The 13667-nt window shown below is 42.9% G+C and overlaps 1 protein-coding gene across 6 annotated transcripts in view; it reads left to right on the top strand.

Moving 5' to 3' along the window:
- CLYBL (citramalyl-CoA lyase) overlaps positions 1-10041 on the top strand; it is a 170410-nt gene extending 160369 nt beyond the window's left edge. For 4 of the 6 annotated variants that reach the window (XM_061349302.1, XM_061349301.1, XM_061349298.1 and 1 more), the window contains one exon: positions 9396-10041. In XM_061349302.1, coding sequence (XP_061205286.1) covers positions 9396-9491 — 96 coding nt within the window. In that variant the 3' untranslated portion in view covers positions 9492-10041. The remainder of the gene's footprint in view (positions 1-9395) is intronic. The other 2 variants (XR_009724879.1, XM_061349299.1) reach the window with 1 other exon arrangement.
- The last annotated feature ends 3626 nt before the right edge of the window (positions 10042-13667 follow it).

The raw sequence follows: 13667 nt of genomic DNA, 5'->3' as shown, positions 1-13667 counted from the left end.
ACACCTGCCCGCTGTCCTGCCAAAACCTGCTCCACACGAAGCAACCCATCAAGGCAGCTACTCACCTTCCAAATCCTCCTTTAAAAAGCATTAACAAGCACTCAAGAGCCTCGTTTCAATTTCCAAAGAAGGATCTAAACAGAGATGTAATGTTCTGACCAGATGGCTCTTTTTAAGGCTTACTGAGGGAATTCAGAAGCCTGTACACCCAAAATACTGTTTCAGTTAATTTAAGTAGCAGCGGTCTTGCTGCCTCTTCACTCCTGTCTGTGCTGGCTGGCTTTTTCAGGGACAGGGAGAAGCTCTCTGCAAGAGCTCTGTCAGCTGAAATAGAGAATCGCAGTAAAAAATGGCTGTTCAATCCTATTCAGAAAATGAATCTGAAATTAGAAAAAATATACAATACAAAAATACTGGCAATTCCATCCTTGTTGACAGAACAAGTTTCGCTGTTATTACTTTTCTCTCCTCTGTTGTATTTTACAGTGTCAAATGCCTTTTGTGTATCCTGTAGTCATTTACTTCCAGATGAAATTTTCTAGTCTATATTTAACAAATTACTTCCATGACTATAAGCCTCAAGTTAATTCTAAATGACTTAATTAAGGGCATCTGAGGATACTGAAATCTTAATATTAGTTACTTTTCATTTTTCCATATAATAACCATGATGCTCACTAGGGGGGGAAAAAATGCATGGTTGGATAAGATGTTTGTCCAGGAAGCTGCTTTTGTGCTTTAAAATAAAGATTTGCTTGGCAGCAGCAAGTGTGCTCTCTAGGATTCTTCCGCTCCCGATACGTTATAAGGTGGGGGATGGAAACCAATGAAGAATATTCCTGATTTCTAGGACTTTCTCCTGTTTCTTTAATTTAATGCTTTCCTATTCTAAAGGAGCACACAGGAAGGCAACAACTACAGTGAGAAGGAAACTAAAGAAGATGCAAAGACAGCAGTAAAAAACCCGTCATGTCTGCCTTTCATTCAGGGCTCTTATACAGGTTGTTTGCTCAGTGAGAGCTGGTAGAGACTTTAGTGTCCTGAAGGAGTTTCTGAAGCTGGACCATGCAGGATCCCTGGATGTATCCCTGCCAGAATGGCTGTGCCTAGTGGTTCAGGCAGCTTGGGGGACTGTAAAAAGGAAAAACAGTGGTTTTGGCTCACACAGCGGGGCAGGACCCTTACCCATGGTCTGTGGATGATAATGTCAGGTGGAGGAGAAATAAAGGACCTTGTAGGTCCTTGTTCTTCATCTTTCCTGCCCCACTGTGGACTTGAGGGATCACAAAGTCCTTCCTACCTGTTGAGCTTTAGAAAGTGTTTTTTCTGTCAGAGTTCTTGTACTGCTGCTAGGGAGTTATTTGAGGTAAAAATTAATCTCTTTCATGAGGTTGTTGCTCTTTTGTTCTCGACCTTTTGTGTCCTTCCGTCCGCTCCTAGAGGTAGAAGCCTGTCTCATAGAAACAGGCCTGCGTCTGGCATTACAAACTGATTTATCCTCTGCACTTACTAACTTTTTCTTCTCTGGTGGAAGTTTACAGTGATAAAAAGAAACAAAAGGTAGTGATACTTAATGTTTACTTCATATCAACAAAATGGCTTCAGAAACTTCCCTCCCATGGATCCCTTCTTTCAACAGATCACAGAGACCTACAAAAGCATCTCCTCTTAGCAAAAATACATTTCTTGAAAAACCTTTTCAGGGATAATTTATTTTCCCCAAAGATTTTGTATATAACTGTCTTTCCTCCCATAATGTTGCTACAGAAGAGTGGCGATTGTCAAAAGGTCCAAAGGAGAAGGTACAGAAATATGTAACCCAGAAAGCTCTGTTCACGTAACTTGTTCTCTGTGAGGTCTTTAGTCTCTCATATGTGACTGCATTAGTTATTTGGGCATTTCCTACATACTGCAGAATGTAAAAGAAGGCCACAGCTGTGTGTCAATCTGATCTGGAGGTGGGACAGGCCTCAGCAGAGAAGATAGTGAGACATTATCTTGTCATAGCCTGAAAAATGTGCTCAGTTAACCCAGATATCATTGAACATCTCCTAGCAGCTCACTAACCTTTGGAAGTTCATCACTAAAAGGTGGAATCATGACCCAGCTCTTTATGACAGCACTTTGGCTACAAATTGCAGAAGAAAAAAATTAATTAAACCTGCATTCAGCACCATCACAGCTGCCAGCTTATTTCCTACTCTTGACTTCCCCAAAAATATGGCTTCAACCTTCTGTTTCAAGAGAAAGTCATTCCTTTGTAGTCAGGATAATCACTCCTCCCTCCGCCCCCGGCACAGACCCAACACCATTTGCTGTGACCAGGACTCTCTCCTCTTTTGTTCATTACCTGTAAGCAAATCCAAGTGTTCCTTTTAAGCCCCAAGGCAAAGATTTCCAAATTTCCTCTGCAGGGGGTCTCTTAAACAATGTGTGTTTTCATTAATCCAAGGGGAATTATCTTCCTGAATGCCATGCTTTTTACAGGGCCCCTTTGCTATCCACCTGCTTCCTTCCCTCCTCAGAAGAGCAAATCTGCCCTTCTTCCAGAACACAACACTCTTATTTGCTTGTAACAGTTAATGTTGTGCAGGATTAGAGATAATATTCTCATACGTAAGCAGATTTTAGTGGGTTTATTCAACATATTTTTGTGGTCTCCAAAAAGTCATAACTAGACCTTTGGGGTTTAGAAGTAGGTGAGCCACTGAATTACCATTAGAAAGAATTAATGTTTCTCGGACAACTCTGCATCAAAGATTTCTTGCACCCTTGAACTTGAAGATGCTTGTCTATATGGGTTCTGCATTTCCCCTTTGGAAGGTAAACAAAGTTTGCATTCGATAGCTGGCATCAGCCATTTTGCTCGTGTCCTTTTAGCCTGGCATCTGCCTGTGGATGCTGGTACAGGTCACAGGGCTTGGAAGGGAGTTTCTTACATAATTATTTATTTAGACAATGGCCGTATTCACACACAGCCTCTGGCCTGCGTTATCAGAGCAGTGTGGGAGCTCTGTTTCATTCGTGACATCTCCTAATGATGAAGGAGGTGGAGGAGAGAAGGGTGGCTGCCTCACTGGTGCCTCCATGACCATTTCCCCTAGGTCCTAGATGCACATTCCCGCAGAAGTAGGACAAGGAGACAACCAGACTGCCACACACCCATTGCAGGGATTTGGTTTGCAAATGAAAATATTGCTGGCTAAACTCTTTAGAGAAGTAACTGAAGAAAACCAGATCTTCATCAGCAGGGCAGTATGTCTAACCCTGTGACAACAGAGTGCCATCTAAGGACCTGTCTTCACTCATGAGTGTGCTTGTCTTCTGAGCAACAGTCAGCTAACTAGTGGCAGAGATACTTTTTTTGCAGTTCCATAAGCATTAGATAACCCTTATTTTAGGCCTATACTTTGTTCAAAATTCAGTAATAGGTGTTTTCTTGTCCTTATTGCAATTTCAGGGCACATGACCTTAGCTTGCTTTTCCTTTTCTCTCACTGGCCCAGGTACCCCATGCCAAAGCCTCACCTACTCACCTTGCACCTCCAAGCCTGCCATCTGAATTTCCTGACTAGATTTCCAAAGTAAACTGCTTTTGAAAAATTTGGGTGTCTCTACACAGTGGCCCAGGACAGCCTATCCGTTGGCACACACAAGAAATGAAGATAGCGCTATTGGCTGCCTTCTTTCATCCAATGCAAGACAATTTATGTTTTTCTTTCTACTGTAGCCAAGCCATAGGCTTAATGTAATCTTTATAAATATATTTTTATGAAAATCCTGGCCACTGTCATATGGGAGTTAAAAGTTGTTGACTACGTGTATGATGAGATCTCATAGAACATCATAGGGCATCAAATCAAAGGTTTATTAACAAGGGCTTGCCAATGATTGAGGTAATTAATAACGACAGCATTGGTTCCCAAAACAGAGCACAGAGTTCTCACAAACAGTGCTCATGTTTGGAATCCCATCTGCCATCAAACAGGAAGCAGGTAGGCTTTTTGGAATTTACAGGACTTAACTGGTACTTCAAAATGCATATACTTGCTACAGCTACACCTTAGGAGAGCAAATCCTCACATTCAGTACCAGTGCAGGTGCTTAATAGTTTTCAGTGGTCTAAGAACTGAGGGTCTTCAGTAACCCTGAGTAAGAGTTCATTGCAGTCATTAGTATGGATGCAGATAGAGGCACAGATAACCACAGATGGAGCAAATGTTGAGGAAAAAGCCACAAGCATTCCCAGATGCAAAAATACGTCTAATTCTTCCATCTTGTCAGCCCAAGGGGACTAGCTCATCTGATCACTGTCCCACATGTCCCAGAACAATTATTATTTTACTTTAATTAACTCATGTGCTTTAATCCACAGCTCAGGGAGAATTGTGTCACATAACTACGAGGTGCCTAAACATTCTGTATCATGATAGCTTGTTTCTCTTCTTAACCCAGTGGCACATAAGGAGACAAAAGATAATGGGAGTAAAACCCCACATAACATTGTATATTATATAAAAGGGTTTCAGGACAGATGAAGAAGTGTGAAACTTTACTTTTCCCTGGTCTTCTGTAAAAACATAAAGGGTACCTCACCTGTGATCCCGTCCATCCCCTGTTGTAGTTAAATACAATTTTACCACACATGAGAAACACTAGCAAGAGAATTGTCTCTATCATTTCTTCCCCTTTCCTGGTTCCACCAGAACATACTGATCCCCAGATGACACAGAAATCATGGACACTGAATCCCATCCATTTAACTTCTAGAAAGGTAAAATAATGTTTGCCAGGGAAAAAAAATATATATATATGTGTGTGTGTGTGTGTGTGTATACACTCTGTTTATGAGACGATCAAATAGATTTACCAAGTTCTTAACTACTCCCAAAAGTTTCACAGATCAAATGTTCCTGGATGCTGCCACGCATAGACACGCACAAAAAGAGGAGGTCTTCATGTTCCTGGGAAGACTGCATTAACATGTTCATGTTTTGGCCATGGCAAATAACAGACCAAAACTTAAAACTCTTTCTGCAACTTGATACATGTCATTTCTTATAGGTAAAGGAAATCTTTAAGGATACTATATAGAGATGACAAGAGGCATGTTCAAGATCTATGGCAACACATGGCCAGAGATATGTTCTAAGTTGTCAAAGAAGAGCCCTCATTTACATGTTGAACTTGGCTAAATCTGCGTTGGTTTCGGTAGTGTCTGCTTTTAGCCAAAAGGAGGTTCATAAGGTACAAGCATAAGCTCTGCCAAACTGATGTGTTACAAAGTTTAGTTCTGTACCTCTTTGGTCTCTCCACAGCTACCTGGAAAATCACTGCATTAGTTATTCTTACTGCACAACTCCATTTCATCTCCTGTCTGTAGTCTAGATCTGTCTATCACTCAGGGCTGACCATGCTCAATTTTCTTTTTTTCCATTGCTATAATTTTTTACCATTCCCTTATGGAAAAAAATAAAATAAAATTAAAAAAAAAGAACCCCAAAACACACAAAAAACCCTAGCAGTTTTCTATAATTTTAATTCCCTTCCAGCTGTTTCCTGTATTTGCCAAAAGCCTTCTCTGTTCCATTCTCAAAGCACTTTAGGATATATTGAAATTCAAAGTAGAGCTGTTAAGACTTCACCCAGCATGGCCTGCATCTTGCATAAATAGCTGTTATGTTTTTTAAAATGTTACTACTCTTTTAACAGAACATTAAATGTCATTGTGGATTTGTCGGGTTCACGTACTACGTGGTTCCTGGGGGATGCATCAAATTGCACGGTACTGGTCCTCCACCATTCAGCCTAGAGAAGGTGGTCTGATACAAGAGATGGAGATGGGGAAATAATTACTTGGTGAGCTTTGTGGGCAGCTGCAATAACCGGGCAGAGAGAAGAGAAGCTGGATGGGTCTGTCTGTTTCCTCTTGTTGCTCTGCTCTCACAGAGCTTTCCAGAAGAAAACACCTTTGAGTCTTTCCTCAATTGTCAGTCAACCGGGAAGGACTCTTAGCTAGTCTGCATGATGACCCAAATGGGAAATGCTGCCTGTTCACTTTCCTCCTTGATGGCTCCCTGACAGCGGCATACAGCAATCAGGCTGAGGGAAGCCAAAGGTTGTGCAAATACAAGCCACTCTGTTCTGTAAGTGCCACAGTTGTCCTCCATTCCCTCACTTCTCATCCCAGCTAGGTTACTGCACCCATGCATCATCTCCCAAAAGCTGCCCTCATCAGCTGCGGTTCTACCTTCTGGATGCTGCTTCCCCCAGCAACTCCATCAGCCTTTACCTGGAAGGTCTGTCTCTTCCCAGGGCAGGTCTGACTCATTTGACTCGCCTGGAGCTGGGGTCCTTTTACAGGTTTCAGAAAAGGCTCCCTCTGAATGATTTATATGGTTCCATGGCAAGTGAGAACCACAGCCACCAAAAACAATGGATGCAAACCCCAGCCTCACACCACACACCTGCCATTGCTCCCATTCACACTGCAATCATCCTTAGGAACAGAGCCCTGGTCCCACAGCTGAACTACTGGAAGTCTAAGTACAGGCTGGAAGCATGAGATTATTAAGAAAATTAGCCAAAAAGAAAATTTAGGTCTATGACTAAATTAATCCCCAGATTAATGCTATCAAAGCAAATGGTGTTTATAGAAAGTCCTGTTTTCTTTATATTCATGTAAGAAAAAATCAAAAGACTGTTAAAGGCAAATTTCATCTAGCAGAATTAAAAAAAAAAGAGCATGGGGACAAAGCTGTAATTACTGGTATTTCCTATCTGTTGGAACCTGTGGGTGGAAAGAGAGGCAGTGAATAAAGTATATTCAATGGCATTAAAATCCATTTCTTTTTCTGGACTTCAGCTCAACACTACAAATTAGCAGGGAGAAAATAAGCCTCAGAGTGAACAGGAAGAGAAGCCAACTTCTTCGTGTTACCCTTTGGTGTTGGGAAACAAAAAAGCATTTTTTCCTTCAAGAATTCAAATTCCTAGCAACCCAAACTACAGCTGCATGCTGACAAGAAGAGAACATATGACAGATCTCAAGAGGTTCAGTGCTCGTGTGTCCACACACACACTAACACATAGTACTATTATCCCGGTTTCCTTTCTGAACATGTTATTTTAATGAAGAGAGGACAGGCATGCTACTTAATTAACTCCTGCTTTCTAAAAAGACATTCTGACCCAGATTCATCATGCTCCAATTTAGGCACCTGCAGAGGTACCTGACTTTAGAGCATCCCGTATACAGTCAGTAGGAGGGATAAGACCCTCCCGATCATGATTCAGACCACAGCAATGAGAATTGCCACTGCTCAGCACCCAGCTCTTTCTGCAAACTATTGCAGGTACTTAGGATAGCTGTGCTCCTAAATCAGCCATTTCACAGACCTAGGAAGGATAATTCCAGACCCTAACATATCTCTGCTGTCACTGTCATCCCACGTGCAAATTTCTCTTTTAAGCAATAGCTGTTATTTGACTGAATGCCTATAGAAAAATAGGCACAATTAAACCATGCTTTTCTTACAGTGAAAAAAATGTATCTTGCTGTTTGAGATCACTGCATAGACCTGGATTAGTCTGAAGAAGTCCCATGTCGTAAAATGTTTACTTATTTACGAATTTATTTTCACAATAGCTAATGAATTGCATTGTTTGTGGCTACATTTTCTTTAAAGGTTTAAAAGTATAAGTGAAAATGGATGAGATGTAGCTAAGATAAAAACTGGTGTATTATTATGAATAGTAATAGCAATAGTCGTATTAATGTTGTTGGGTAATAATGTAGGGTTGATTGGTTGCTCTGTAAACAAGAAATTTGTGCTGAAGCATCTACCCTTAAATATCTGCCAGTCCATTATTCCCAAACCCACCTAAAATAGTGTGAGCTATAGTAGGAAATTCTACTTTGAATAAAATGATAGTTTTAACTATTAGGTTTTTAATGGCTTTAACACATCATGTTCTTACACGCAACAGTATTGATTTGTGCTAGATTACTGTTCAAGGTGGATTTTTGTCTTAACCATTCTAGAATGTGATTTAGTATTTAATTAATACTGCTTCAGTCAAGCGAGATATGTCACTGGAGCAACACATTTCCTAAACATTTTTGTACATTTGGGTTATATTTTCACTTTACTCACTGGAATCCTCTAGTGATTATTGAGCCTTAAATGAAAACCAGTAAACAAGAAACGTCTTGTTCTCCTCTGCATTTCTCTCACTATGCACGCACAATCGCACACACGATCACACACACCACTATCGCTCTTACCCTGTTCTTGGTTGGCCTTGCTCACTGTCAAATCTAAGGCCAGCCTGTGATCCTGTATCAATTGCAGCAGGACATTAAAAGGGTGCACAGTGCTTCACAGAGACACCCTCCCCAACGCTGGGGCCAGGCTTTCAATTCTGAATTCTTCAGAGAAAGGATTGCATATTTGTGTATGGGGATTTTGTCCAGTACTGTCAGAATTACAAATAAGATGTTGGGTTTTGGTTTTTTTTTGCCTACTGAACTTTGGCATGTCTTGATGCACGGTTTTAATCTTCAGAATCCTACCTGAGCAACATACGTGTGGATTAAAGCATCCAAAGGAACGAGTCAGGTTCAGCCCTTTTTAGAACATGTCTTCTGTTTAAGATTTAACTGTGATTCATAGTTAATTATTTTGGGCTTGTCACCATGGTACTAACACAAAATCCCCAGAAATACCAAGTGATTTCTGAAACCTGCCACGACTCTCAGATAGCCACCACAAAGCCACACTAGCTAGTTTAGCATCAGCTTGAGGAGATACCCTATATGCAGTGCTCAGGTGTGCTTTACCTTGGCTCCAGAGCTGATTTGGGCAATATTATCATACCAGCCACTTAGTTTTTTCCATCTTTCATCCCAGCCACTGTCTCTAAGCACAGGCCAAGCTTGTCTTTAGCACTGGAGACCTGATGGAGACTCAGCCCATCCCCAAGTCAGGAAATCTTCCTTCCACCTCTCAGAAGCACAGCCCTAGCACTGTAAGGTGATAATGCTAGATGTGGGGAGCAGAGCTAAGTCCCCGGCGCAACGTCTGCCAGACTCTCAGCTGGCATGCACGGCCTCGCTGCCTCTTGATGTGTGCCAGCTAGAGAGGTCAAAACAAGCAGGCTGCACACTGGGCTTCTCTTTTCTCCCTCTTTTTCCTCTTCCGTGGAGCAGTCAGCACCCACCGCATTTCTTTAAATGCAGTTGGCCCATCTCGGTTAGTTTGTCGTGTAAAACTTGTTCAGGATTTCTGAGGGAGCTGATGTGTCTTGGCGAGCGGATGTGTTTTTAAAGAAAAAGATGAGCCACCTACAATTTCTAGAGGTCCTCTCAGGAAGTTTGCATTCTCTCTTTTCCAGGGAGCATTTACTTTCCAAGGAAGCATGATCGACATGCCATTACTGAAGCAGGCACAGAACATTGTTACGCTTGCCACAGCCATCAAGAAAAAATGAGCTGGTAAATGAAGCTCTCGCCATGGGGCCCCAGTAGCTGTTTTAAAAGATGAATATAATACTGGGGGGAGGTAAAAAAAATTTAAGATGTCAAGCTTAAGCCGAAATCCATTTCCATTTTGCAGATCTGTCATAGCCTGCTTGCCAGAACTGCTAATTGCTAAAACTGTTCCCACTGCTCACTTCTGCACAGCCCATGTACTACTCATAACCTACAACGAAGTTACATCATCAACTGTATGACATCATGATAATTACTATGAATATGGGACAATGACTTCACTGAAGGAGAAAGGCAAAACATAAGCTATGAGCTCTGTTAAAAAAAAGTGGATGAAAACCGAGTCAATCACTTCTATTTGTATCTACAATTCTTCCCGCTCCAGCACAGAACTCCTGGCAGAAAGGGCAAAGCCTTGAATAATTACGGACCAGTTGAAATAATCGAGATGAAAATCATTACCCTGTGCAGGCTTCGCATCCCTTCCCTTCGCTCTCCTCCCCCCCTTCTGTAAATGTTCAACAGCCATTAAAAATACTGCTCTGACAACGCAGGACTCTTGACTTTCTTCCCTTTTTTTAAGTGGTTGCTATTCAGAGCGTTTCCTCCTGGAAGCATCCAGCCTGGGAAGGGCTGGACAGCAATAAACTTGTAGTTTTCGGAGACACAATGCAGCAGAACTTGTGCATATGGTCTCGAGTCAGATTTACATCACATTAGGGATACGGCTACAGATCATGTGGGCCGTGTGGTTAACGGGCTTAGTAAAGCTGTTTTGAAGAGGTTAACCCAGCTTGTAGTAAGGGTAAATAAACATAACAACCAGGCATTGTCCTCTATTCAGCATGTACTCTTATATGGAGGGCTAAAGGGTATTGAAGCTGCAGAGGATCAACTTGTGGTTGCCAGAGGACTCCAATGAAGTTTGAAACACCAACAATCAGAGATTTTGTTTCTGTTCCTCATTAAATCATGAGCTTTTGTGCTCAGACCATGAACGACTGTTCTTTAAGAAATTAACAGAATGGGAAGTTTTAAACTATGCACCAACCTTTTCATGACCTACACAGCAGCAACGCTGCTGCACTTAGACAAACACCGCGGGGAAGGCTGTTCTGTTTATTTAAATTTGTAAATAGAAAACAGTTGTTTTTTAGTTTCATTTTTCACCGCCTCCATGGCCATTTTATGTAGGGAGTCACAGTGGCTCATTCCTCCCATCTGCTCGCTTAGCGTGTTTCCCCTCCATCTCTGAGCAGCACTTTAAAACATTTTTGGGTTATTTTGGGTTTAATTAAGAAGAGAAGAAAGAAGGAGAAAGGGAAGAAGAGGTGGGGGGGTGGGGAGGAGCGCCCAAACCACCGACCAGGAATCACCAAGGAGAGGGATCCCGGGGGAAGGTGGAGGGGAAGCCCCGGGGTGAAGAGGGGAGTCCTCCCGGGGCCGCCCAGAGAGGATGGTACCGATGGAGCAGCTGCAGACACCCCCCCTCCAGCACCCCATGGACCCTCCGCGGGGTTTTGGGGGTGAACAGCGCTGACCGACACACCCCAAAACCCCGACTCCCCCCCCTCCCCAATAAGGGTCCTGTCCGAGGGCGGCGCGCCGGGTGATCCCTTCCAGCGCGGGGACCTCCAGGATAATCTGATTAATTAAAGACTACCTGGTTCTATTGCCCCTTCCCCCCCACACCCCTCCCCGTGCACCCTCCATTATTAATTCTTGGCTGAGTAAATTATGGGTAACGCTATTAAAACATTATCAGAACTAATGAGAAACAATTACTTTAGAAGATGAGCTGGGACAAGCCGGAGTGGGGCACATGTGTACTCATCCCCACAGATTGCGTTAATAAATCATCAGGTGCAAGGCAAGGCGGAGGCGAGGCCTGGCGCAGGGCACGGAGAAGAAGATATATGAGATTTTGGGGCTGGGTGTTTTTTTTTTAATCTATTTTGCTTTTTTTGCATAATTTTGTCATTAATCTCAATAGGAACCCGTGTGGCGTAGATTGGTTTATTCCCTTAATACAGCCCCCGGGGGATGGGGGGGAAAAAGGAGAGGATTTCAGTAAAATGAACGTCTTCATTGCCGCACTGGAGTCTGGATGCCCACGCGTGAGAAGCGCGCGGGAGCTGCGCGGCCGCGTAGGGCAGCGCGGGAGGCGGCGGAGGAGCCCGAACCCCGCCCGGCTCCTCCGCTCCCTCCTTAAACCATCCGAGAAGCAGCAGTGACATGAATGAGCTCTCCCGAGGTGCTGACGCGCAACCTCCGCAGCCTGCGGATCTGCGCGGGGAACTTTGTGAGCCGGCCGCGGGGAAATCGAATATGCAAAGAAAATGTTGGATGTATTCGGATTTCTCCCTAAATTTCCCTGACACCCCTTCCCCCAGCGGAAAATCCTGCTTCCGTGTAAAGATTTCTGCTTTATAAAAATTAAAATCCAATTTATTTGGGTTTTTTTCGTTTACTTTAGGAAGCTTTCTTTTTTCTTTTTTTCTTTTTTTTCTCTTTTTTTTTTTTTTCCGGCTTTATTCTTCACCTCTTTCTTTCTGTTTCTTTCCTTCTTTTCCTTTCCCGCCTGGTGCTGGGCAAGCAATTGATGAAACAAAACAGATTATAAGATTAGCAGCAGGATTTTGTGCATATTAATGATAGGGAAGGGCACCGAATGGGTTTGTAATTGCAGATCTTGCGCTCGGGATTGGGAACTGTAGCCCTGCCACAGCAAAGACCCCCCTGTGAGGTTTTCACCGTGGAACTTAGGGGAAAAGTGAAAAAAGTAATTACCAGAGCACAACACTGAAATGCTAAAGCACTTATTCTTTCTTTCACCGTTCTGTTTTAAAGGCGGAAAACGGGCAAAATGGAAAAGAAATTACTTTCAAATAAGTAGGTTAGCACCTGAATGCTGGTGCGAATTTTCTCGTCTTTTTCTTTATTTTTTTTCCCTTCTTTTTTTTTTTTTTAATGCCCTCTCTCCCTTTTTTTTTTTTTTTTTCCTCTTTTCCTCTCTCCAAAATTCTAGCAATTATTTAGCAGATCATTTGCTTCTGAACCTACCATCCAAGCAGCAGAAACAGGGGAAGGGAGGGCAGGGAGAACTCGGGAACACAGGGACACTCCGCATGTGAGGTTGGAAGCAAATACCGCTAGGAAAGCTGTTCAAAGCTGCAGTTTGAAATGTAGAGGGATTTTTTGTTGCTGTTGGGGTTTGTGGAGCCTTTTTTTCCGTTTCTTTTTCTTTTGGTTTTGTTTTGAAATCGGGGCTTGAAAGGAAAAGATTGTTTTGGTTTCCTCTCCGACACAAGCATCAAACGGTATTTTAGCAAAGGGATGCATTTCACAACCACAAATCCCTCCCAGGAACGGCATGTTCCCTGCAATATCGAGAAGTAACCCGACACTGAATTTTAACTCTTATTAAGGGTCCTTCCTTGTTTCTTGGGCTGCTTCAGTCCGCCCCCGAACTGACTCTTCCTGAAATCTGGGGTTTGACGCTCAAAACGCACTGCTCCTTTGCTGACTTTCCTAATCCTTTTCTCCCGTGATTAACAGCCAAAGGTGGCTCAGGTTTAATGGGTACCTACTCGCACGTATTGTTTTAATTCTGCTTTCAACGGAAAATAAATGTATCTGGTGGAAATTAGACTTTGAAAACTTTTTTCTTTCTTTTTTCTTTTTTTTTCTTTTACGAGCCAGTAAAATGGAGTACCTGCTCCTCAGGCAGTAATTCCTGATTTCAAATTGGGGGGGGTGGGGGGGTGGGGGGGAAGAATTAAAATTAAAAAAAAAAGAAGAAAGAAAACTTTTCTTTTTTACCACATTTCAACCATCACATTGCCCCAAACCTCTTCTCCCACCTTCATTTTCCTCAGGTTCAGGGATTGACAAAGTCCCGGGACAGACCTGTTTTTTAACTGCTATTTTAAAGGTAAGGAAGAGGAGGAGAAGGGAATAAGAGCCCCCGAGGGCAGCATATTATTTTCTGGTTTTCCCTGTGAAATCCGCAGAGGGGAGTCCCGGGTCAGGGAGGGCTGTGGGCCGTTTTGGGGGGCTGGCATCTGACTGATGGGGGGGAGTCTTCCTCTCCTGGGGTGGAGAAGCTGCCAAGCTGCCAGCAGTTCCCAGAGTGGCAGGAGGGGACTCCCCAGTGCCCCACACCACCACGGGGA

The sequence above is a fragment of the Neopsephotus bourkii genome, unplaced genomic scaffold (genome assembly GCF_033783945.1).
Source record: "Neopsephotus bourkii isolate Nb327-2 ecotype Australia unplaced genomic scaffold, CSIRO-AGI_Nbou_v1 NB_398, whole genome shotgun sequence".
In the NCBI taxonomy this organism is placed as follows: domain Eukaryota; kingdom Metazoa; phylum Chordata; class Aves; order Psittaciformes; family Psittacidae; genus Neopsephotus; species Neopsephotus bourkii.
Note: the sequence above shows the minus strand (reverse complement) of the source record. Positions and strands in the feature narration are given on the sequence as shown.